Source organism: Limanda limanda, chromosome 11 (assembly GCF_963576545.1).
Source record: "Limanda limanda chromosome 11, fLimLim1.1, whole genome shotgun sequence".
NCBI lineage: Eukaryota > Metazoa > Chordata > Actinopteri > Pleuronectiformes > Pleuronectidae > Limanda > Limanda limanda.
In genome coordinates this window covers 25,961,744-25,987,695 of record NC_083646.1, presented here as the reverse complement: position 1 = coordinate 25,987,695, position 25,952 = coordinate 25,961,744, and the positions used below count along the sequence as shown (strand labels likewise).

The 25,952-nt window shown below is 39.8% G+C and overlaps 1 protein-coding gene across 2 annotated transcripts in view; it reads right to left on the bottom strand.

Annotated features, from left to right (window-relative positions):
- Positions 1 to 4,569: 4,569 nt before the first annotated feature.
- Positions 4,570 to 25,952, bottom strand: part of bckdhb (branched chain keto acid dehydrogenase E1 subunit beta) — a 60,665-nt gene continuing 39,282 nt past the window's right edge. Inside the window, exons 9-11 of one of the 2 annotated variants that reach the window (XM_061080591.1) lie at positions 19,946 to 20,032; positions 7,978 to 8,137; positions 4,570 to 5,020 (exon numbers count right to left, since the gene is read on the bottom strand). In XM_061080591.1, coding sequence (XP_060936574.1) covers positions 7,997 to 8,137; positions 19,946 to 20,032 — 228 coding nt within the window. In that variant the 3' untranslated portion in view covers positions 4,570 to 5,020; positions 7,978 to 7,996. The remainder of the gene's footprint in view (positions 5,021 to 7,977; positions 8,138 to 19,945; positions 20,033 to 25,952) is intronic. The other variant, XM_061080590.1, reaches the window with a different exon arrangement.

The window sequence follows — 25,952 nt, the reverse complement described above, 5'->3', positions numbered from 1 at the left end:
TGGATCCCTAAACTTAATAAAAAATTGTAAGATATAGCTTAGGATACTTTTTTTCACGTGTTTTTTATTTGCCACTGAAACAAATGCAGGGAGTCCAACTAAAAAACAATCATCTCTGTGAACAAGACACAACTGTAGCATCAGCAGCTGTTTACCTTCCTGTCATGTTAGTTCTGCTATAAACGCAATGTAACAAGGAACCATACATTCATAGCAGACATGATTTTTGCGGTCTTGGTATCCATCTCCATGGTAACAATGAGGTTCTTCAGTCACAGATGTAGCTTTTTCTGGTTATGGATCATTTTGTTCTTAACCTTGACATTACAAAAAAATAAATAAACATGTTGACCGCAGTTGATCAAACAGACTTGTGGCTTCTACAGGAACATATGTCATTGTTTCACAATCTCCTAGCTTGTTGCGGGTGACATCTCCCTGGAAGGATAGACTATCTTCCATCAATATGGATCCCTAAACTTAATAAAAAATTGTAAGATATAGCTTAGGATACTTTTTTTCACGTGTTTTTTATTTGCCACTGAAACAAATGCAGGGAGTCCAACTAAAAAACAATCATCTCTGTGAACAAGACACAACTGTAGCATCAGCAGCTGTTTACCTTCCTGTCATGTTAGTTCTGCTATAAACGCAATGTAACAAGGAACCATACATTCATAGCAGACATGATTTTTGCGGTCTTGGTAACCATCTCCATGGTAACAATGAGGTTCTTCAGTCACAGATGTAGCTTTTTCTGGTTATGGATCATTTTGTTCTTAACCTTGACATTACAAAAAAATAAATAAACATGTTGACCGCAGTTGATCAAACAGACTTTTGGCTTCTACAGGAACATATGTCATTGTTTCACAATCTCCTAGCTTGTTGCGAGTCTAGCCAACAATATAATGGCTGATAATCAAACTCTCTATTCAGAAAATGAATGGGATTTTTACCTCGGGTACCACACCGTTGAGTGTAAATATTTAGCAACAACTATGCAAAGACTGGTTTGTGAGGGACACGTGAGATTTTTTGATTGGAAATGAATGACAGGGGAAACACCAGCAGTCATTACTGCACGTATGTCCAACACAGATTTGGTAATGCAAATCTAAATTGTTAAAAGCTGTGGGTGTGATGTGACACACAGCTCATTTGCTGTTTCCAGTGAAACCAGCAGTGCTTTTTCTTATCACTAAAGAAGAAACATGGTTCTCAGAAATGAGTTCCTGCTTCAATTACTGCACCAATGAAAGAAAAGGAAAAAACAAGCTTCAGTGACACTGAACTGAAATGAACTGATTCCTTATCCAACAAGCATGTTTCTGTTCACCACACATTATTTATTTTACCATCACCATCGCTCTCCACTTCGACCACAGTAAAAACTATCCCAGGCTGTACCTATTATAATTAACTATCAAAGGAAAATATCGAGTGGATGTTGAGTAGATGCAATCACAGCCACCCCAATGTGTAACGATGTTGTAAAACATGCCCTGCCAACCATTAAAACACACAGCGGGCCACATAACAGGCTAAATGGTTCTATAATCTCCAGTAATCTCCGGTTCTAGTTTGACATGCACCAGAGCGTCTTCACCCCCCGTAGCTTTGCATCGTGACCTACCACCCCTGTTTTTTGCGTTTCATGTAAATATAGTGTGTAATGACACACTGTCAGCACACAGATGCTATTATGGCCTTCCTACCAGGCAGAGGTCATCTTTGCCACCCCGCCCAAAGGAGGGGCCGCCTCACCATCGTGGTTAAAGGCCCTGCTTTCACCCAGACCAAAATGACAGACGTGATTTTATCTTCGCATTTTGACCAGTGTTTGTGGTGCAGAGTGCTGAGAATTCTATCCGAAACTTTAAAAGGATTTAGAAGATGCTCGCTGATTAGTGGAATTATTTCAGTAAAACAAAGAAAAGAAGAAAGCTTTGGACCTTAACTGCTGATTCCAGATGCTGAAACTGCCCGGACGTCACGACAGGTGTCACAATAGGGAAGCCAGAGGGAGTACAGCCTATCTCAGCCGTTATGAGGACCACGGGGAGAGCGTTTGGCTCGAATGCAAGAATCTGTTACGTTTCAGCTCTGAACCAATCCAAGAAGAATTTTTTTTTCAAAGGTCTCCATTTGAAAGTCCACATGGTGATAGGCAGTGCATGTAAGTGTGGACAGGGTCTGGTCAATGTCACCCTGAAATATCATAGTTAACTTCCTTCAACGCTCCAAACATGTTTGTTTCTACAAGCCACAAGTCAAAAATACATGCTGCCAAATGGTTTTATTTAAAAGTAGTGTACTGGATGGATAAACAAAGAAACACAAGTGATGCAGTTTTCTTGTACTGCATATAAATCTGTTCCCATTTCTTTCCCTAATTGTTTGCTAAGTGACACATTGGAAGCAGTCCCTCCACAACATGGGGAAATCGAGTGTGCCATGGCACACATCTCGATGGCTATGAAAATATTTCCAAAGACAAAGTAATTGCCAAAAGCACAAACTGAGTTATGCTCGTGATTTTATCAGAAGATTTTCCAGATGGCTGTTATATTAAAACCATTGAACTTTCTGGTGTGCAGGTTCGCCTTTAAGCCATTGTGCTAAAGCATTTGTGCTATATTCTTTCTGTCTGTGACCCCGGAGGAAGGATCGCTCCCCTGAAGTCCACTGATGGGTCGAGTTCTGCACAAATCAAAAGCAAACACTTTGAGGTATGACCTGCCACCTGTCAGTCGAGGTGCTTTGTCCCAACACTCATGGGACCGGACTAAAGAGTCTGTAAGAGCCTGAGTGTCTGTTTGGCTAGAAGAATCTGACAAAAGGTGGTATTGGCTTTAATTTGTTCTAACAAAGACATGTAGCACTCATTTACCAAAAGCCATGAGGGGAATTAAGAGCCAGTTGAAAGCATTCAAGGGGGAAATCCACCTGGAACTGCCATTCGAGTTGTTTCAGCATTGGACAGCTTAATCCCATTTATCAATTTGGAGTCTTACATTTAGGACAGACTGTGGCCAAGATGCAATCCAGACAGAAATGTAGTTGTTCCACTGCCAGCAAGAAACTGACCTGGGAAACGATGACGGCAGATTTTCTGATTCCCTGCTGTAACTTTACATAAAACTTGGAAGCAGTTGTCCTTTGATTGGAGTTTAGCTCCAGTTAACCTCTATTAAAGCTGCACTAACAGAAATTATTATATCGACAATGAATATTTTATATGAATGGGGTCTCTCATAGACATTTCCCCTCAGATCTACAGAGCATTTCAGCATCTTTCCGCTCATTGTTTTATCTTTACAGCCTGCAGCTCGATACTGATTGTGGTTCTATTAGACAGCATCAACCCCCATTTCCTGTTGCTGCAGGCAACTGTTGTCAGTCACAATGTGCTGATAAATATTGTACACGACCCTTCCAGGACAGACAGGAAATCAACAAGCTGATGAAGCTGTATATTGCAGCATCAACACTTTTCCCCCCCTCAGGCGATTATAGAGAAAAACAATTATTTTCTGATCTGAAGATGTATGCAAATTAGTACATATTTAGTTGGATAATGCTTTGTTTATGCTGGATGGTATAGCTTGAGACTGCTGTAATTGATAATAGTTTAAAAACAGATTTTTGCATCACTCTTTGACCAAAGAATTTATAAATTGAGGCTTGCCAAGACATTTGTCGAACACAGAGGAGGTATTTTTATTATTTGAAGTGTGTTGATTCACTTTTCTAATGCCTGTCTGAGGTCAAACTGTACAGCCCTCTGTCCCCCTGGACTCTGTAACCATCAGTTTATAATCATTGCAACTCATTGTGGTTCTCTTCTAAAGATCAAGAGGTTTTAAACCTTAGTCCTTTCCCAACACACTTGCATTTCCTGCATACTTTAACTGTATGAGTGGCAGAGCCGTGTTGGATAGCTCCAGCATCCCCTAATGGAGGCCCAGGCAGAAGTCCAATGTCTGATGGGCACTTTTCACAGTGCAAGTAATGGTTTACCTAAGATTCAAGATTTCTCAGAAACACATGGAGCGCAAAGACAAAGGGTTCCAACAATGGCCCTGATTGATTCCATTTCTCAAAAAAGTTTTCATGTTAAAAGATAAGACAGTATAACAAGTAAAAATGCTAAAATAGAAAGGTCTTTAAATGTAAAAGCAGGACAAAAGTTCAGACAGTGGCCTTGCTGTAAAATTCCTCGGCTTTTCTAAATTTTTAACAATATTACATCTTAAATTCCAATTACTGTATCTTAAATGTTGGGTTTGTTTTTCCATCAAAACAGAATAGAGCAAGCAGCTGGCTAAACAATGACCACATAATGCAAAACTTGTGTTCACGTTTCACAAGCTGTAAAATAGGGCCTGGCATTTTAAAATCCACATTTTCGTCAAACAATTTAACAAAATTAGACTCCACCAGTTCAGTATATAAAGTAGCCTATTTATCTAAATCATATGAGCAGAAGAGTTGAACTGGTTATGCTGCCAAAAGGTCACAGTTAAATCCAAACACATTCAAAGAAATCCAAATCACCAGACCAAATGTTTTCAACAATTCTGATTTCATTTTATTTTACTTAAAAACTACAGGTCCATGATATTAGTACAATGATGTTCAGTGGATGTCAAACTAAATAAAGATTAGAGCACATTCAATCAAAAGTAACAGCACAGAAAGGCAGACAATCACACATACCACCAAATAAGAGTTTCCCACAGTATTGAACCTTTACTTTAGAGGACATAAATGCAAACGTGGAGTTTAATAATATAGACCAGACCAAGTCATTTCCGTAGCAACTGAACGAGGTTCCATACTTCAGAGGTACTGTAACAGTCTTTCAGCAGGACACAGAAGGATATGGAGCCCATCTGGATACTGCTTCCTGATTGGATGGTCAACAAAATGTCTTTTCCTGGCTGCTCCCCACTGATTGGATGAATGAAGAGGAAAAGTGGGAGAGCATGGAGTTCAGGGCTACCAGACGTCGGCTCTGGAAAAAGAGAGAGGTTCCTTAAGTCAAAGCAAATAACTTGGCGATCCACAGTGGAAGGCAGGTGAGGAGGAACAGTAGAGTTGGATAGAGATACTGAGCAGTGAGGCTGAGGGGGGAGGTGATGGATACACTTAAGCATTTTAGTAGTGGCTCCTCCCTCATTCATCAAGGCAACATTTTAGTGGCTGTAACTGACAATAAAAAAAGGATCAAGAGGGGATAATGAAACAGTTCTTGCTTCATGACTGTTCATGAGTCTCACATATTGTTTCAGCGCAACTGCAACAAATTAAAAACAACAGTCCTACCAGCAATGAAATAGCAGCATTAGGTTACACAATACAATTGGCCATATCCATGGCGTGTAGGCCCTATTAACACCAGCTACTAGGGGTGTGCGATATTGGCAAAACAGCGCCACCAAGTCCACCTCCTCCAGCTCCATACATTTACTAAGTTTATAAAGTCTGTTGTTTTTACCCAGAATGAGTTTACACATGTGCCTGATCACACTGATTGTTTGTTAGTATGTGTGTGGGTTTGTTTGTGTGTGTGAGTGGGAGAGAGGAAAAGAGCGAGCGAGCGGCTGATGAATGCTCTGCTTTGAAGAAAGATTTAACTTATTAATAAAAGAATCATCATTATGTGATGATTAGTGTTTGATATCGTGGCGACAAACAAATCAACTTTTAAACTAAAGCAGCAAACTCTAGAAGTTTCCACAGTATAATTTAGAGGCGGAGCAACATTTGACGGAGATCTGTTTTCATATTCAGTTTTCCCTCTATTCTCCTCTTATTATCTTCTTCCGACAATAATTCACTGACGGAAAAACCCTTCAAAGATCGGAATGTCTTTTATTCATCATCTAAAGCGGCCAATTAGATATTGACATTCAGAGCGTGAATGCGTGGCTCATGGATCATCATTATCGGTAATACTCGATAACGTGAGCTCGCACATCGCTAAAACAATAATAAAGATTTTATCGTAGAAGATATTTATCGCACACCCCTACCTGGCACTAAAATAAGTCGTGGGTGGTTTGATAACAAATGGTCGCTTTTGAATACAGATGCGAGTACGCCCAAAACAGATGCTTCAGAATCGTCAGAACAATCAAGCGTCACAAGGGGCTATATTGTCAAGGGAGCATGACCACACAGAGTAGACACACTTGATCACATTAAAATGCTTTTACTGTTGATTGATATCAATGCATTTTGCTGATGTATAGAACAAGAAACATCTGCATTGTAAGGACTAATCAACAGGCTTGTGATGCAAGTGGCTTCAGTGTTTCCAACATATTTACTGAAAAATCTAAATTTGGTAAATGAACCAAAGAAGTGAATCCACAAACTAATCAGCATGCTGATACTGGAGATAAAAGATACAGTGGTAACCTCTTACAGTGATCATGTTTGTGCCAGCCAAATTGATTACTATAAACAAATTATTTAAACGGCATTTGTCTTATTTTCTCTCTCTCCTCTGTTTATGAAATCCCACTGACTGGACTTTTAATGCTCCAGTCATGTTTCAAAACCTGCATCTGGTTAGCAAGCTTGCTAAGCAAAGCAACGTAAACCTTTTCAAACATAAGTGAGCCTGGAAAGATTAGTTTGATGGACTATTTGAATATGTGTACCTGGGATTTAAAGGGGCATTCCATGAATTGAATTTGACTTCTTGCTGGTCTTGGTTAGCACCATCAAAAAGTTGAGATTTGAAGTCTACATGTGACTTTTGAAGAAAATATTAACTTATGAGAGGTGTGAAGTTAAAGAATGTGAGCATTAAGAGCGCAACTTAAAAGGTAAACAAGTTGCATTATGGGAAATTAGGGCTCCAGTGTTTTTGGAACTTTACCTACATTTGGGACTACAAGTTGAGAAACCAACCTCTCTCTCTAGTCCACAAACTGCATGTAGTATTTAATTGCTGGAGTGTTGCCTCCATTTCTTTTAGTTTTAAGGCTCCCACACAATATGTAAATGGTAAATGGATTTGTATTTATATAGCGCTTTTCTAGTCTGATGAAGACCACTCAAAGCGCTTTACAGTACAGTTTCACATTCACCCATTCACACACACATTCATACAGTGCATCTACTTGCAGCACTTTGTTATTCTATGGGGGGCTATTGAGGGTTCAGCATCTTGCCCAAGGACACTTCGGCATGCAGATGGTTCAGACTGGGGATCGAACCGCCGACCTTCAGGTTGGAGGACGACCACTCTACCCCTCAGCCACAGCCGCCCTATGCCATATGTAATTTAATGCTTAACACAAATGTAAGATTAAGATACATTTATTTGTCCCAAACACATGCACAGACATGCACAAGCACACTCATGCAAGGAGGAAAATTTAACCTCTGCTTTTAACCCATCTTGTGCCAGACACACAGAGCAGTGAGCAGCCATGTACGGCGCCCGGGGAGCAGATGTTGGGGGAGTAAGGTGCCTTGCTCAGGGGCACTAGACAGGGTAGGGAGAATCCTCTTGGATTTTTGGACAGATCAATCCAGGTTCGTCTTTTTGTTGTTTCTCAGTGGAGTCGAACCAGAGACGAACCAGAGACCTTTTCTGCCACTAGTCCACCGCCTCTCCCTACCATGTGTGATAGAAATCTCTCTTGTTTAATAGTTTGATTTCAATTAATCGTGATACGTTAAGTTAAAAGGACCCTTGAATGTTTATTTGCCTGTGATGTATATAAGAATAAACTACATGTCTAGTGGTTGGGTAGGAAAAAAAGATTAAATGGAATGATGCTTTCTCTCTAATAACATAAATGTAATATTTAAGTCACCTTTTCAGGTCTTTATTTCTACATGACTGGAATAAACAATAGAGATTATAGGCCTGTTGGTGACAGGCTTTAATATACACTAAAGTGAATGAACATTGTCCCTTTAGAAATTAGCTTCAGAAAGAAGCTGTCGGACCTTTGTACCTGACAGGGGCTCAAAACTTGATCATCTTCTTGATAGCTTCAAAGCACTTCCACTTGTCTGGGATGTAGAAGGGTTCAAAGATGTGGGGGAAGGGCGTGTCATAACCACAAACCCTACTGATGGGAGCCTCCAGGTTAAGGAAGCACTCCTCCTGTAAAGAGAGAAAACAAAATAACACAGATGAGCATTAATTCTCTCATTATGCTGTCAGTGCTCAAACATAATTCATTCAGGCAGGGAAGCCATGCTAACATGTTCAGACTGTGACTCTTCTGATACATATTTGGCTGACAGCAGAGACTCTATATGGGCTGTAGCATGTAGCACCAGTAATGCCACTGAGTGATCAGGAAAACAGAAACAGTGCAATAAAAATACGATCTGTAGTCAGAGAAATCTTAACTCAAGGTCCAGTTTTTTGACAATTTTAAGGAGACAAGGAAGACTCGTACATAAGTTTGGGGAATGCTTGCAAGATGTTTTGTGTAAATGAATGTTTCCTGTAATGTTTCCATGTTCAGGAATGACTTTTCACCCTGTGCAGAATATAAGTCTTTTAATAAATTTGTGATGTAACAGGGTAAAACCAACCAGGTATTGTTTGGGATATGAAGGAAGGAAAATATACAGTGATGAGTGGAATAATAATCATAAAAAATAGTACATTTAGTGCTCTTTGTTTCCGTGCTGATTTAAATTCAACTAAAATTACAGGCCTGCACAGGCTGTTTCGATAAGCCAATTTTGACGAATCACCATAAACTATCACGCACAGACACTTCCTTGGCTCCGAGTTCCTTCTTAAGGGATCAGTCCCAAAACTAACAACAGCGTTCTTCTTAGCCACCTACAACATACCCTCTTACTCACAGAACTACACACAGCTACTTCACCCTTTCTCACTGCTTGTGCATACCCTCAGTTTACCAAAACTACTAACAGTGGATATGATATTTATTGCTCAAGTGCAGAATAGTTGTAAACGTGGTCAAACAGCTTGACAACTTTATTGTTATTTCCATACCTTATTTAAAAGCTGAAAGAAAACATGGTTCATTTAGGCTCCTTGAAGACGGCCAGTGTTCAAGCAATTTGGCCCTAGTGCAAAACAAGCCATGGCACGTGTCTCTATATTGGCTTTTGACCTCTTCCCATGGAGACATAGCAGAATGAAGTTGGCCAAAACACTCCAAATGGGACAAACCCCCTGATGAGTTAAACGAACGCACTTGGACGCATGCACAAAGATTAGAAGAAACAAACCTGAAGTACCCTCTTTCAGATCATGCTGACCTACAAAAATCTCAAGCAACCAAACGTAGCACTGAACCCTCTGTGGGCATTGCCTGTTCATGCATGTACGTCTGACATAGAACACAGTTTCACCTGTTGCCTGTGACACCGACAGCTTCACAAACTCAGCCATCCATTTAATCCCACTATTTTGTTGCCAAGGAGTATAGCATTTGGCAGGGCAGGGCTTGCCTGTTTCACAATGTGTTTTTATTTTTCTTATAAAACATCTGGCAGAGTCCAGGGGACTGTCAGACTTGATGGAGGCATTTTGTGCTTTGGTGCTTTTATTGCCTGTAAAAATACAACACAACAAGAGAAAACGGGAAAGGGAGAAAGGGAGAGACTGCACTCAGTATGTCTGAGGAAATGGTACAGACAGAGTGTCCCAGCCTGAATGTCAGCTCTTGGATTAATACTCAACTAAAGTGACTACCAAGTTGAAAGATAAATGCGGAATCATATGAGACTGGACATATGAAGCCTTAAATGTAACAGCTAAACTGGAAAAATATCAAACGTAAGAGATGAAAATTGGGAATAGTTCTGTGGCAACAAAGTAGGGACATGTAGCAGGGTGGAATGACTGTTGAAGTGATGGCATGATTTATGTTGACATAACAAGTTTTCTACGACAGTCAATCAACAGTGGAAATTTACCTATGTACATTGCCAAAGACCCATTAAATGAAACAATAATTACTTGACAAATTCTAATCTTTTATCCCCATGAATCTTGTTCTCACATTTGTTGTATAAGTTGTCAAAGTATGTCTAAATAGCCTTATTTATTATTTAGTAAACTGGGGAACGACAACAAATGCCGAAACCCCCTGTTCAGCTACCTCAGCCAAAAGTGTTTGGATAATTTGATTAAAAGACTAGGGACATGATTTTGGAGATGCATGGAATAAAGCTGTCATTTGTTATTTTAAATTTGAACTAATTTCAAACAAGAGAAAACATTAAATATTAAAACTTAAACAAATAATGCAAATTCAAAATTTACACCCTGAGTGGAAAGTTTTATGTTGGATATGTTTGCAGTAATTAATTTAATTTAAACTTGACTGAACAGCCTTAGAGGAGACCAGTCATCGAGTGTGTTACATCAGTTAGTGAAGTAAAGCCAACGAATCAGGGTCAGCCCAGCAGTCATGGATTCTATTATTTTGGTGCCAGTAAGAATGAAATCCAAAACCAGGGGAAGTCCCACCTGATTTGCTGCACTGGGCTCAGGGCTACTGGCACTGTTATCTGCCTGGCAGCTTGACCAACTGGCAGTCTGCTCCAACCGCCTAATTAACTGTGATCAGCTTTACTGAATGGCCACTGAATAAAGACATCTCCGCTTTATTTCATTGATCTGTTTACTCTTTTCCCTGTAGACTTCAGAATGACCTCAACTCAAAAAAATTGTATCCAACAGGATCCTGACAACAGTCACTGTACTACTGGTGACGTGAGGGTCTATTTGTCAGATTTAAATGAACAAAATCAAAGCATTTACATGAATTCTTTTCTTTTTTTGCACACTTGACTGAAAAGCTTAATTTTTTCCAAGCACTTATTTGACAGCAGATGCAGTGAAGGAGCTTCACTGTCAAAGGTATTTATAAAATGCTGCATCTGTGCAGGCACTGAAGAGGTGTGATCCAAAGTGGTTCCACATGGTATCTTGCTTTTCTTTTCACCATTCAGTAAATGACAATGTGATTACTTGTGTCAACTGAGATTAAAACCTCAAGGTCTTCTCTCTGCTGAACTACTGACATGTCAGACAGTACCAGGGAGTTTGCTCTTTTGTCTAGATCCCATCTGTAATCTCCTCTAAATACATTTACTGGAAGCAGAAGGAAAGTACAGTGGTCTGACTGCCTGCCTGCCACCACAGCTGGACAGAGCATGGCCACACAAGTCAGATTTCGTTCAAATCAATGTTTATCTTTTGGGAAGTGCATCATTATATGTAATACTTAAAATTCAGGATACAGATATATGATATGGCAGTAACAAAAATCTTGCACCCTTCAGTTGCTCAGAATTTAAAAATACAGAACAGCGGGGGCTTTGACTCGCAGTGATGATATTGTTTCTCATGTCACGCAAAAAAAAGGGAGATTGTTAGAAACCCAGCCAGAGGTAGAAAAGTGCCAAAAGTACAGTCTACTAACGAGGCCGGCAAACCAGCTTGATTTAAACAGGTAAAAGTAAATCCATGTTTATAGACAGTAACAATTGACGAAACAATTTATTCTAAAATGTAAGCCTACACCAAATTATTAAACAACTAGGATGTTCTATCCCAAGTATATCTTTTTTAACCTGCAAAGTTTCAGCATTAAATATAATCACAGCTGAACCTGACAAACCTTAGCTAGTTCATCTTTGAAAACTGACCATGTATAGCTGAATCTGATTGTGGAGTCAAGCTTAACAAACTGACAATACATTGTCCTTAAAGTTACCACAATTTTGTTTCTATTGTCCTAGAAGTGTCCCCACACAATTTCCAGTGGCACTGCTCCATTTCATCTGTTTCAGCCTTATCCGTAAGCTTCCAGAAGAAATTCACAAATACTGACGAAATGCAGACTGTAAAGACAGAGCGCTCCATCTGTTTCATACACGTACTTCACTTTCACCATAAGTGAGCCAAGTTATGTCATGTTATATAAGTTATGTTATGCGGACTTAAGGACTTACAATAAAGACTGCCATACAGTGGAATAATCACTGGATGCAAATACAAACGAAAGAGGCAATTAGTGAAAAATGCTGACTATGAGTTACATCACATTTAGGGTTGGATTTCAGGAAAAACCTTTATGTAGCTTGAAGACAATTAAAGTTGTCTCGTTATTTCTCACACATTAAATAATCTTATAATTTGTGATGAGTTGTCATGGTGCAGCTAGGGAATAAGTTAAACTGACATTAAAAGTAACAGATGACGTGTCATTAACTTCTATTAGTGATTCTAGTTCAGAAAGTGAGAAATGACACCCTGCAGTTATATGAAGGGAAGAAAGGGCTAATGAGAGAGTCAGGCTTTAGGCTATTAGGCAACTGGTAGGATCGAGCAGCAGCAGCCTTTTAAAGAAGCCTTCCTGTAAAAACACTGTCCTTTGAAGGTAATTTACTGTATCCCCAAAATGGAGAAAAACACAGGGTGGGTATGTGTGTATGTGTGATGCCCCAGGCCTTGGGACTACCCTGATTTTCATTCAATTAATCCAGACAAGCAACCAGTGGTCTAAAGCTGATTCAGAGGGCATTTGTGTCATATACACTTTAATCCTACATCCTCAGATAACACCAACTGGACCTGAGCGAAGTCTGTGGTCCTTGTACCATGTCCCACAACAGCAACCCATCTCAGCAGGAAATGCTCGGCAACCTATTTGATTCTGTTGGTTAAGATTACACAAAAATAATTGAAAGCACTGCTAGTGGAAGTAGAGGAAGACCATCTAAGGGCCCCATAGGCAATTCTAAGATCCCCTGAGGGAGAGTGGTTTATGACTCAATACAGTGTAATGTATAATTGTGTAGAAAATAGATTGTATTCAAGACCATCTTTAATACTTCTGAAAAGTTCTCTAGACCTGTTTTAACTCTTCATGGCAGAAAATGGTTCTTATCATACACAGTGGTCAAACGTATACAACATTTCATTATTTCCATCACAACCAGCATAAATATAAATATTGAATTTCTCTGAAACCAAATTGATTGATTGTAGTGCAGTTTGTCGTTGCTTGTAGAGTTCAGCGAAGAAGACAGTGATTCACCACTTCTCTCTGTGCATCCAGAAGGTCCGTGAAAGCATTGTCTTTAGCCACATCTCATTTCGCCCTACTATGTCCTATTGAGTCATGAGCCAAACACTAGGGGAAGAGCCAGCCAATGACACATTACGTCATGAAGGCCACAGCCAAAGTTGGATAAAGAAAACTTGCTAAGCCCTACCAAACTCCCCTCTGCTCTTAATACAAAAGAGAAAATATAATCTTTAAATTGATTCTTTCTAGAAGGCCCCGAGGTGGATAGGTAGTCCACTCTCTCCAAAAATAATAGACTGGGCTTTTCACGACACTCCCAGACAAGAGTCTAGACTAAACACCCTTTACTGAGAACTAGTTTATCTTTTTGTCCCTTGATTGCCTACAAGGCCACACTAGTAAACAAGGTGTGGTACAAGTTAAGACCTTAAACATCCACACTGGAGGCTGATCTGCACTGGTCTCACTCCAATATCCTGAAAGCCAGGATGTTATTCTACTGGCTGAGGACACATGACTTAATCTTTCTGCTAAAAGCTGTATTTGTATTTTTAGCAGTTTATCATCTTATTATCAAGACCAAGTAGGACTGTACAGTAATTTAATTAAAATATCCATTTTCTAAAGCCTCATTCTTTCTCATAATGACAACATCATCTGCATTTTAGTCAGAACATTAACGACATCAAACCAAGCACTAATGATTTCACCTCATGCTACATACACAAATGAGACTATGGGAATAATAGCACAGATGTTCAGACAAGTTTCTCTGGGACTACATTTGTAGTTTTGCAGTTGGTTGTACACACAGTGTGACACAAAGCGGTTCTGTAACCAATGAAAAAAAGAGAGCTCAAGAGAGAAGTCCAAATCAAGCTTATGATCATTCCTTCAATCATCTTTCTTCGCTTGTCTTATACTCAAACGAGTGTCAAACTAAATTAAAATGTAGGTATCATTTCCAGATTGGGAATGACTCTGCAATGATCTAATGATACAGAGTCAAATGGTAGGAGAATGTTCATTTAGTTCATAGGGTGCATATTTTAACAGTGCATTGATTAACATAATTATGTTTATGCAAGAATGTTGGAAAAAAACTACAAAGAAACAAAAAACATGAAGCTGTGGCTCAAACCAACAAAGTACAGGGTTAATTATTTAATTCACTTGGGTCGTGACCTCACTCTCTTATTGAATTAAAACAATGCTCCCGGAAACACTCTTATCAACCACTCATCCACTGCAGAAATAAACGATGTACTTTTAAGTTTTGTTTTAGCTCGCTCTTTTGCAACTTATGGTGGCTTCTGTCAGCTTGACTTCACAGCGGTTATAATGGATTTCAATGGTGACCCAGATTCATGGTGAGAAAAAACAATCAAAACAACCACAAAACCCTCTCAAATCCCTCAAGCAGCATAATCCACTTCTTTGCTGTCTATTACTATGCATTGTATTTTAGTTTTTTTGGGGTCAAAACATGTCTGTGCACAAAACTAACATTTAAGTTAATTTGCAATGTTTTAAGTGTTGATAGGATTTAACACATCTTATTTCACTACTTGACTAATGTAAAAAAAAACAATCAATCCTTTAGAGTTTGCAACAAGCAGCTACTGATGTGAACCAGGCCTCATAAAAAGATCTCAAAGGAGAGTAGAGTTGTTTATTTGAGTGACACTGGATAATCATCCAAAAAAGTTCAGTCATCAGTTCACAGTCAAACTGTAGAAATGGACATGATTACCTTTACCAAGAACGTTATGTGCTCACCCCTGGTACGTGTGTTCGTTGGTTGTATTGTTTGTCTTTAAGGAAGATAACACAAAAGCTAGTGGAAAGATTAACATAAAAGTTGCTGGAAGGACGCAAAATGGCCTTGGGAGAAGTATATTAGTTTATTGCTGTTGCTTCTATACCTAGAAATAGGCATCCAACGATCTCTGAGGCATCAAACCAGAGTAACAGCTTAGGAATCATTAGAGCTAGCTAGGGTTGCAAAATTCTGGGAATATTCAAGTTGGAAACTTTCCATGGGAATTAACGGGAATATACGGGAATTAACAGGAATAAACTGGAAATGTTGTGGGTAATTTATACTATGTGTATTTACCTTCTCATATACAGACATAAATATAAACATTTTGTTTTGTCATAGGCGGATTTGAGCCCTGAGGAAACTTTGGGCACTTGACTATACGCTTCTGCATCGTTGTGTCATTCTTAACATAGGTCTTTGCACAGTATTTGCAAATGTACACAGCCTTTCCTTCTACATTGGATAGGGTGAAATGTCTGCACACATGAGATGGTGCATGGGGCATTGTTCTGTAGAATAAGATGAGAAACAAGTTTGTAAAAAACTTTTTTTTTTTTTTTTTTTTCAAAATTCCAGAAATTCCTGAGCTTAACTTCCCATGGAAAGTTTCCAGAAATTTACCGGAAACTTTGTGCCCCTTTGCAACCCTAGAGCTAGCAAACATCTCTGTTCATGAGTCCATCACATTGAGATCCCTCGAACGTGGTTTTGTCTGTAGCAGAATATTAAGAAGCTTGCTGCATTTGTTTGTTTTTTTTTAAATATATTTTAAATTTTTTTAAGTATATCTTTGGGAGGTATTTTAGGATTTTATTGGACAGGACAGAGAGATTTTAGTGGCGAAAGGGGGACATATAGAATTGGGGGCAACATGCAGCAAAGGGCCGCAGGTTGGAATGAAATCCCAGGGTTTCCTGCAGTGCTGTATAGGCCTGGCGGGCTGCCAGGCTTTACTCCCCCCCCCCCCCCCCGCCAGGCTAAGCGTCGCATGTTTTTTTTATTTAAAAAAAAAAAAAAAAAATCCGTCACTCGCACACAACAACACTTCACTTCCTCATTGAGCCCGATCCCCAAGCAACCATCCTATTGGTCCAAACAGTCACATGTCCCACCCAGACGCCTTCACTGACCCTCGGACATCAGAACGCTCCTTCAACACAGTGTTTTACTGAACATACGTCGCCTTCACTGACCCTCAGACATCAGAACGCTCCTTCAACACAGTGTTTTACTGAACATAAGTCAAAACCGAACATAAACATAAACCTAGTCCGTTACACGATTAGGCTGCAGCTATTTGGTTTTATTTATTTAAAAATAGGGTACTTCTTATTTCATACATTTTCCACAAATATGAGGAGGACTCAAATAGCCCTACAAAGTTCTGTGTTTAATTTATTTCAAAGTAGGCCGACACTTGCCTGTGTATTTTGTTTGTTTGTTATTTTGTTGCTTGTCTGTTTGAGTAGCTGGCTGAAAGCAAAGAAGTAGTACGCTTATCTTTTATTGGTAACCAAACTGTTACGGTTCATTGTTTCTGAAATAAGAGGCCTGACTGCTATGTTCACAGCAAACTTGAATTTTTTTTAATATTAAGTAGGGCTGCCACTAACGACTATTCATCTGACGACTATTTTATCGATTAGTCGATTAATCTAAACGATTAATTTTCCTCCAAAAAAATCAAATTGACCATTTCAATTCAGTTAATTTTATTTTGATAACAACAAACTGTATGTCATCGTATAATGCAGCACAAAACAAAATGTAAACAAAGGCTCAAATATTAAAGTGTAAAACTGTAGGTTTAAACTAGCAACTCCAACGTGATAAAAATAAATAAAAAAGAGGGCTTATAAGTTAAGTCAGCAGTGCAACTCAAAAAGATATCAAAGTATCTATTTAACCCCTTATCAAAATAAAAAAGTTAGGTGTGCATATTAAACAAAGTGCAACATGTGTCCCCCCCCCCCCCCGTGGGTGCCTTCTAGCAGCCCTACCACCAGGCTTAGCAAGTTTTCTGGGGGAAACCCTGAATCCATTCTCATATCTCTACAAATTCAAGGCTCAGATAATCTCCTATTTTTCTTCATTCTGCCTTATATCATATTTCAAGCTCATTCCCCACTGAAGTCAAGACATTTGATCTTTATTTCATTTAAGAGGTTTTAAGACTTTTGAAGCATCAGTGGGGACCCCAGTAATTAAGTGTTGTGTTTAACAGTGTGACAGAAGCCTGTGGGTCATGGTGTATCCCTTTAAAACAGGATCAGCAACCATTCCAAAGGTTTCTTTCCAACGAGTGTATCCAGGATACTCGAGGCCATGTGAAAACAGCAGATCAAAGCAATCAGTGAACACACCAACAACTTACATCACCCACACACAATGTGAAAACATTGAAATGTGAGGGATGAATAGGGATGAGTATTGATAAGATTTTAACGATTCCGATTCCTTATCGATTCCTGCTTATCGATTCGATTACTTATCGATTCTCTTATCGATTACTAGAAACTACAATGCTCCTTCCTTTTTTAAAAAGGGTATATGAAAACTGAGCTGCCAAAAATTTAACTAGCAGTGGCAAATACCATCAAGTCTGCACCAGCAATTGTAATCAACAAAATCAACAATTCTTGTGCAGAAAAATAAGCATGTCTGCTTTCTCCGGAAGGATACGGGATCTCTCAGGACTAATTGTGTCTCCAGCCATGGAGAACACTCTCTCAGATGGGGTGGAGGATGCCTGAACACACAGATAGGACTCAGCTAGACCTGACAGCAGGGGTAAAGTGTGTCTCTGGTCCCACCACCAAAGGGTGGCGTTATTCGTAGAGGGGATGGAGGGCAGACTTCTGTACAGCTGGACCTCTTGATGCACTCTCTGGGCCATGGACTCAGGGAGCTGTTGTTGTTGCAGGGACTGCGACGTTACCGCCGAGCGAAGCTGCAGTAGCCGCCGAGCTACTGCGACGTTACTGCCGAGCGAAGCCGCAGTAGCCGGCGAGCTACTGCGGCTTCGCTCGGCAGTAGCTCGCCGGCAAGCCGGCAGTAGCCGGCGAACTACTGCGACGTTACTGCCGAGCGAAGCCGCAGTAGCCGGCGAGCTACTGCGGGTTGCTGCCATGACATGTTTGCTGCCGTCTGAATGAAACAGTTCGCGCATGCGCAACGGCACAGGGAACCGTTAGCAGAATCGTTAAAGAATTTCGCTAACGTTTCCAAGGAATTGGTTCACTGGGAACCGGTTCTAAACAAGAACCGGTTTTCGATTCCCATCCCTAGGGATGAATCACCGGCCCATTTCAGTCCTCACTGGCAGGGGGAGAGAGCAACATCTGACCGACAGTAAGTGGGGAGAGGAATGATCGATTGTACTGCTTCAACTCTGATTTCATGCACATTAATGAGGACACAGCAGCAGGTAACACATTAAATGCAGTACATACAATTAGTCCAATGACTTTTGAGGAGGCGCAGATAAAGGGGGGAGTTGTCATTGTTGAGATAAATAGCTTATTGAGCCGAGTGGAATTCACTGCTGAGGGTCTCACATGGAGAAGACACCCCACATAATTATCTCACCATGCAAAAATAGATTTAAAATTGGATGATGGGGGGAGGAGGACTTTTCATTTAGTCACGCATCCCACACTTTGCTCAGAATGTGTCATCTGCTCTCTCTGGCACATCTCAGTGACAGTGTCCAGGCCTCCCATTGCCAGCAACAAGCAATATTTCTTAAACCTTATATGGGTAGTTAGACTCTCTGTCTCAACAGGTCTCTCGTAAGTTGGATAAACTAAACACCCTCAGTACAGTACAGAAAATGAAGCAGCATCTCAGTCAAATCCAATGATGCCTCTAAATGAACCCCTACAACTAGAGGATTTTTTCACTTGATTTCAAACTCAATTTAGTTTAGAGGCTTTTAGCCATTTCACTTGTCAGAAGTTCGACCACTCAGAAATTCCATCAATTATTATGTCAGTGGCATTATACCTGTTCTGGGATAGTGTTTATTCAGAAAAAAGGTTTTATTCAATTCAAATTATATATTTTGTTTTCAGCACAGGACATAACTGTGTTGATGATACATTCTCAGTCTACAAAATGTTAAAACATGTACAAATGCAAATCAACAAAACTAATATGAATGGGGTTGGTCGATGCTTTTAATATTCATCTAGCTTTCATTTGGAATAATCATGGTATAAGTTACAATAATGCTTTCAAGGATATAAGCAGGAATGTTGCACAGCCATGTATTAAGTGAATTCAGTGTGCTCAGCTACACCTTCAGCCTTGCTTTTTAAGCATATTTTGGCCGGTTTTGATCATGAAAGGATGTGGTGAATCAGCAGTTTTCGTTTGCATATTTGTGAATGCACAGATAAAGATACTAAAGAAAACTGATGACTATGATAAAAGATCTAAACCTTTTTCATTAATTTCTAAGAGAAACCAGGGCCTTGGAAAATCATACCAAATCTAACAGTCTTTGTTTTATGTCTGAGTGTTTAGATTTGGTGGAGAAGAGGAGGAGTGTGGTTTTTGGGACTAATTACACAAGTCGATACCATATTAGGAATTGTCAGTGTTTTGAGTGTTGCAATCCCTCCTAAAACAAACCCATTTTGATGAATATTTCATTGATACAAAGCATACAAAAAGATGTTTCATGGTTAAGAACTGCTAACTTGCTCAAAATGCGCAATAGGGGAATAGTGTATTAAATGATTGTCTTGTCTGGGCATCACATCCTACCTCTAACATGTAAGCCTCAATGTCCTACCTTGTCAGATATTACTGTAGCTGAAAACAAATTGGCACATATGAGTGCTTCTTATGGGGTAGCATTTAGCATCTGCTGCTCTAGGGGCATTTAGTGAAAGGCTATTTAAGCTTTATTAGAAAGTGGGACTTTTATTGAAAAGAACACTGCTACCTTTTAAGACTTGTAGCTTTGAAGACCACCTCCCGTCTCTGGGAGCTGCAGGGCTCAATAAAATATCTCATCAAATACAGTACGTTCTCACACACACACACTCACCTGCACAGTAGAGCTGATTTCAGCTGCAAAGCCTCCGGTTATTGGAGCCTCGTGGCTGATGAGCAAACGACCAGTTTTCACCACCGACTAGAAAAAGAGAAAAAAATACAATGATGGGAGAAGGTTAACAGTTTAATAGTATAACACTCACAGAAGCAAGACTGAACATTAATTCTGGATTATTTGCAAATTTCAAGTTTGTGCATATTGTAGATGTATTTGTGTGTGTTGTGGAGCTTAATGTAGTATGTGGTCAAGAGCTGGGTGTTACAAATAATGTCTGCTTACTTCTCTAAGTGTGTCCGTGTGTGTGTGTTTGTATGTGTGTAAAATGCATATAAAAACAATTGTATGAGCTGCAGGGCTGATTTCGGTTGGTACGCAAGGCCAACCGTAAAATCATAGATATCACAGTTCTCCACCTCTTATGCATTTGCATTTGGGTTTTATGCTACCTAACATTATTGCAGAAGGATTCATCCCTTCGAACCATTCCCATCTACCCCTGAATAAAATCTCACTCTTTCCTTTACCCACTTTTGATCTGTTCTGAAACTCAATCATTATAAATGGCAATGCACATGTTTTTGTCTCCATTATTCTGAGAATTTAAAGTATTTACTTTGATTTTGTAGAAAAGTAAACGTGTAAAGATTTACAGACAGTAAATGAGTGAAATCTCCATTGAAATAGTGACACTACACAATATGCTCTTCATTTAAACATCACATGCCTCTCTGTTCCCTCAAAGCCACATATCAAACACCCATCCTAACAAGATAAATGAACATCACATGTCCATATGGCACTGTAAATTATGCCTGACCTTTTTTTTTTCCTCCGACAGGACCACAGAGTATCAAACACTGTATTTCTGGGCCTTCATTCTGATGATTAAAAAGCAAATATTTACATTGCTGAGGTCCTGGTTTTGGCTGTGAAGCACTAAATACCTGTGGCAAACTGTACTACACTCACTTGCTGGTACTGAGAGCTAAATGAGGCTACATCTACACAAATAAAATAAAATCCTGAATATATTTGATATATTTACTGTTTATATTATCTTTTTCTAGTCCTGATGACCACTCAAAGCGCTTTTCATTAAGTTTTGCCATTCACCCATACATTCATAGGGTGCATCTATGTGCGCCACTTTATCCTATACACAAACACTTACTGTAAGCCCAGCTGTGAGGGGCAATTTGGGATTCAATATCTTGCCCAAGGACACTTTGGTATGCAGAATAGGGGACATGGGATCAAACCACTGGTGGGTGACCCGCACCAGTAATGCAAAAAAAAAAAAGACTCAACGGTTGCAACAAGCTTTTGCCCACATACGTAGCAGTCTTTGACCAGTTGAGGAGACGGAGTTTACTGCAAAATCCATTGGTTATATGACACCGTCTTCAGGAATGAGGAAGATAATGACAACACTGGAAGACAGTAACTACAGTTGGCAATCTACAACCTGAGGACAAATTGAGTGAGAGGTTGAGATTAGGGCGATGTCTTGATATGACATGTTGCTGTTAGGTTCGCCTTAGTGAGATGACTCATACAGGTCCTTTGAATAAACAGAGCTGCTGAGCAATCTCCTACCCCTCCCTGATGCTGAACCCAATCCTCATTCTACATGCACACTCTACACACATCATTAGGCCAGAGTTATCTTTCAATTTACACTGTGACACCAACATTGGCCTGATCTCTCTGTCGGTCACCTCGCTAAGGGGAGATCCATCATAGTACTTGTAGCATCACTAGTACATTCTTCAGATGCTTTTGACACAAAAAGAAGCCTGATAATGTTTTAACAATATTGTGAAATAGAATTTCAGACTCTGTGGCCTGAGGAAAACTTGTGACCTACTTAATAGACCTAATAGTCCAAAATCCTTGCCGCTTCAATATATTACTGTTACTTGCAAAGTGTTCACTAGCTGGCATGAGCTTATTGAAAGGTCTATTCCAGAAGCAGAGCTTCATGCCATATGAAAATTCGTTTTAAAACATGGTAAAATGCAGTAACGTCTGGAACAGAAAAGGCACCGGGTGCGTCGGTACAGTGGGTAAAGCAGTTCATGTACATTGATTGAAGTAATTTTTTATTTTAGTCACAGAAAACATTTAAACAATTATATTTTCTGGGGGATCATTCATGAATTAAATGATGTACTTCCACATGAATTTAGTGGGGTGTATATCTCCGGACATATTTGGTTTGATTCCTGTGTATTTTGACACAAGAACTTCCTTTGCTGGAAATAAATAATATTGCCGGACCTCTAGTGCAGCCAGTTAAAGAAAACAAGATTCGTTGACGAAAAATAAAGCCAGGTTTATACTTGACAGGAAGCCCCATTGACAATTTTTTATTTGTTTGTGTCAGACTGTGTGATGATTTAATTATTCCCCAAAATACATAATGCAGAGTCACATTGATCTTTATATTTTCGAAAGACGATACCCAGAAAGCTTACCAGGGGAAGTACTTTTTAAATAAATAGAGTGCTGTAGTGCCGGCAGGAGGGGGCATACATTATGAGGAGGACATCCGGTATTTGCAAATATATGACCTGATGAAATGAAGTGTTAATTGAATGTATCACTCATATACTTTTTCTAAGAGTAGCATAACATTTCCCAAAGGATCAAGCTCAATTATGTGACAATGATTTGACCATTTACCAAAGCTTTGCAAGTTTACCTTTACTTACTGAAGGAGCAGAAACAAACTACTGTAAACTCATCTCTCTGCTTCAGGTTTGAATAAAAAGTTCCAATAGCAAAAGACATACTCAAGTTGTTTTTACATCTCTGGAAGGAGACTGTGACAGGATGCTAAGTAATACATAGTAATTGTGGCTGTAGCGTTTAACCCATTTGTTTCCGGTTGCTGGATGATATTTCAAGAGACAGAAACATCCACTCTGATCATGTGGTTTGACCCTTGGCTCTAAATTCATCCAATCCTCTTATTTACCCATAAGAGCCACCTCTCATGTTAGTAAAGTTTGGGCTAAACACGTGGGTAAAGCAGTTACTTTAAAGACAGTGGTGGAGCTACAGGAAGTGGATTGGACACAGCAGGAAGATGATAAGTTAGATGCATCCAGCGGGTAAATCATTTGTCATGATTAAGTACAGGACAAGTTAACATGTCATGAATCTTTTCATACAATGTCTGGAAGACATGCTGGCAGGGCGATCTCTTTGTTATGTTACATCATGGAAATGTGCCTGATCAGTTTATTACTGGGTGGCTTGTGTCCCTCGAATCAAAGAGCATCCTTTTGCCAAAATAAGAGCAGTGACAAAATAAAAGACTATGCACAAATATTAAAAAGAATATAGGGTAATGAGTGATGAAAACAGATAGATGATATGCATTGCAGAAAATAGTGTAGCTGCTTTGTGGCGTATTCCCATTAATATGGGACAGAAAATACTACCTGTGTTGTTTAAAATGTATAATTCTACAATGTTACTGTTTTATATTTATCACTCTTTCAAGTTTTTATCAGTCTTCTGTACAACACAATATTCTTGGACTAAGTCAAACATAGACTTTGAATGCTTCTAACACTATCCAGCTTCTCTGAAAACCCAGCAATCTCCAAGGAAGTCAGGCTATCAATTAGTCGACTCGTCCTTTACTACTAAAAATTTCCCAGACAATAATTACACAACACACCCCCGCGGCTGAGCTTGATTTACAGTAAGTGCCAGCTTGGACACTGTGGCATCACCCCAACAACACCAGTTGTATATCAACAGAAGGTGATCACTTGCCAACAAGACGCTGGGTAGATCAACTTGTAATTTGCTTTTTACACCATCTGAATTTATGATGAAAATCTGAGACCATACTGTAGCAGTTGGCTTGAGTCCACAATGCTATCAGATTTGACCATTTTCATATTTAATAGAGTATTTGAGTTGATCACTAGACTGTATTCATAAAGCCAGCTTCTTACTTCATAATATTGTAGCTTGATACATCCTGCTCCCTGCCCTGGTCCTGGCTCAGAGTCAAAACCAGGGCTCCTGGTTGGTGGCGGTTGGTGGTAGCTGGGCTGGGCAACAGCTATGGTGGCTGCAGCTTTACTACTCATTGTGCTGCAGGACTGTCATTAGATACTGGGGTAATTCCACTGGCTGCAGAGGAAATGCCATGTTTACTGCCATTCCCATACACACCCAAACCTAATGAGCAGCATGGAGCTCGTCCCCTGCATTCACTCCATCCTCAAAACTTAAGTCTGTGTTTACCTATGTCTGTGGCTTTATTCTTCCTGTCTTTCCATTGTTCAATGTGGTCAATCTCGTACTTGTGCACGCCCACACATTTGAACAGACATGGCTTTTCACACACTACCTCTCCAAATTGATTGATTTACAATTTATGACAGTGATGGTGTGTTACTCTTACAGTTTACCTCCTGCTACTGATACTGTTGTGGTATTTTGTCATCGTCAGTGTTAAGATCCAGAAAAACAGTGGCATTAAATATTCAGTATGTAGTTACGAAAGAGCACTGACTCAATCTTAACGGACAGTGTGGAGACTATGGAGATGAGAAGTGAATAAAAACAGTCCATACTTGGAGCTAAACTGGGATGCGGTGTGACTGCTGCAGAATCACATAATCTGCTTTTAAAGTTTTCAAGACACATGGGGGAGTCTTTCCAGGAGAAGTAGCCAACATTTATTTGCTGGATCTGTATTTTTAAGCCACCAAATTGGTCTCAGATTATTTTAAAATAGTGGTGATGACAAAAACGAAATCTGCTGTGCTTCTACTGTCTGTATAAACCAAAACATATACACTAGTTTGTAAGTTACATAATCATATAGTTTGCCTTCCCTTTCCTGAGTCAGTCCATCAAAATGCAACAGGAGGAGAAAGTTTAGTTCTGTGCCGCCACCGCCGAGTTGTCCTTGCCACTGGACCCGCTGGCAATCCTCCTTTCCTTCGACTCTGTAATTGTGTGGCTACCACAGGGTCCTAACTCATGCGCCACCATGTGATCTCAGTGACAAATGAGAGCCGGGATGAGGAGCGACTACTTGCATGGGCCTTTAAAGTGGCACTCAGCGACTATCGGGGAGGAGTGAGTGCTTGGCATGAGAGAAGGAGGTCGGGAGGAAACACCAACACTCGCTCACACTTCCGGTGCCATGCAATCTCTTGCTCCTTCACTCTATCACAATAGAGAGAGGAAAAGTGAGAACTGGAGAGGGAGAGAGGGGTAAAGGAGCACAAGAATGAAAGTGCCAAAGAGAAAGTGTAGAACAGCAGACTCTGCGCTGGGCGGAGAGCCAAGCCATCCTCCAGAGAAGCCAGTACACCACAGGAGACCTCAGGCAGAAATAACTCCAAACACCCCGTAAAGACCCATTAAAACCAATTCAACTCAATTACTCCCTGACACACACAAACACACTCTACCCTTCTACCCAGAATCCACACTGTAAGGCTGCCTGTCCATCAGTGTGTACACACAGACATGTGACTCCTACTGTATACACTGATGACGGCTCCTTGTGAACATCCCACAAGTGGCTGCATATACAAGCTAGCAAACATTAAAACCCATAAAGCCAATTTCTAGTGGGGGGGTTACTACTCAGCAGGATAACCTGTATTAAGGAAAATTATGTAGTATTTGAGGTAAATACATAAGCTTGGGATGGAAACCATGTTAAACACTACGTTAGTCACAATGAAAGAACCATGGTAGTCTGCAACATCTGGTTAGACCATGCAACTTGTCTATTTGCAAAGTACAAGCAGTGGGCAGAAAAGAAGGACATATACAGTCTATGACGTAAACTGACAAAACCAATTCAGCAGTTTCACAATTAAACTATCACTGACGTTCAAAGTGTGGATGTAGCTCAATTAGAGGGGAAAAGAACAACAATCAGTAGAGTGCATACCTCCGCCAAGACCCAACATTCCTATTATGAAACCACATATAAATTCACTAGGTGTGT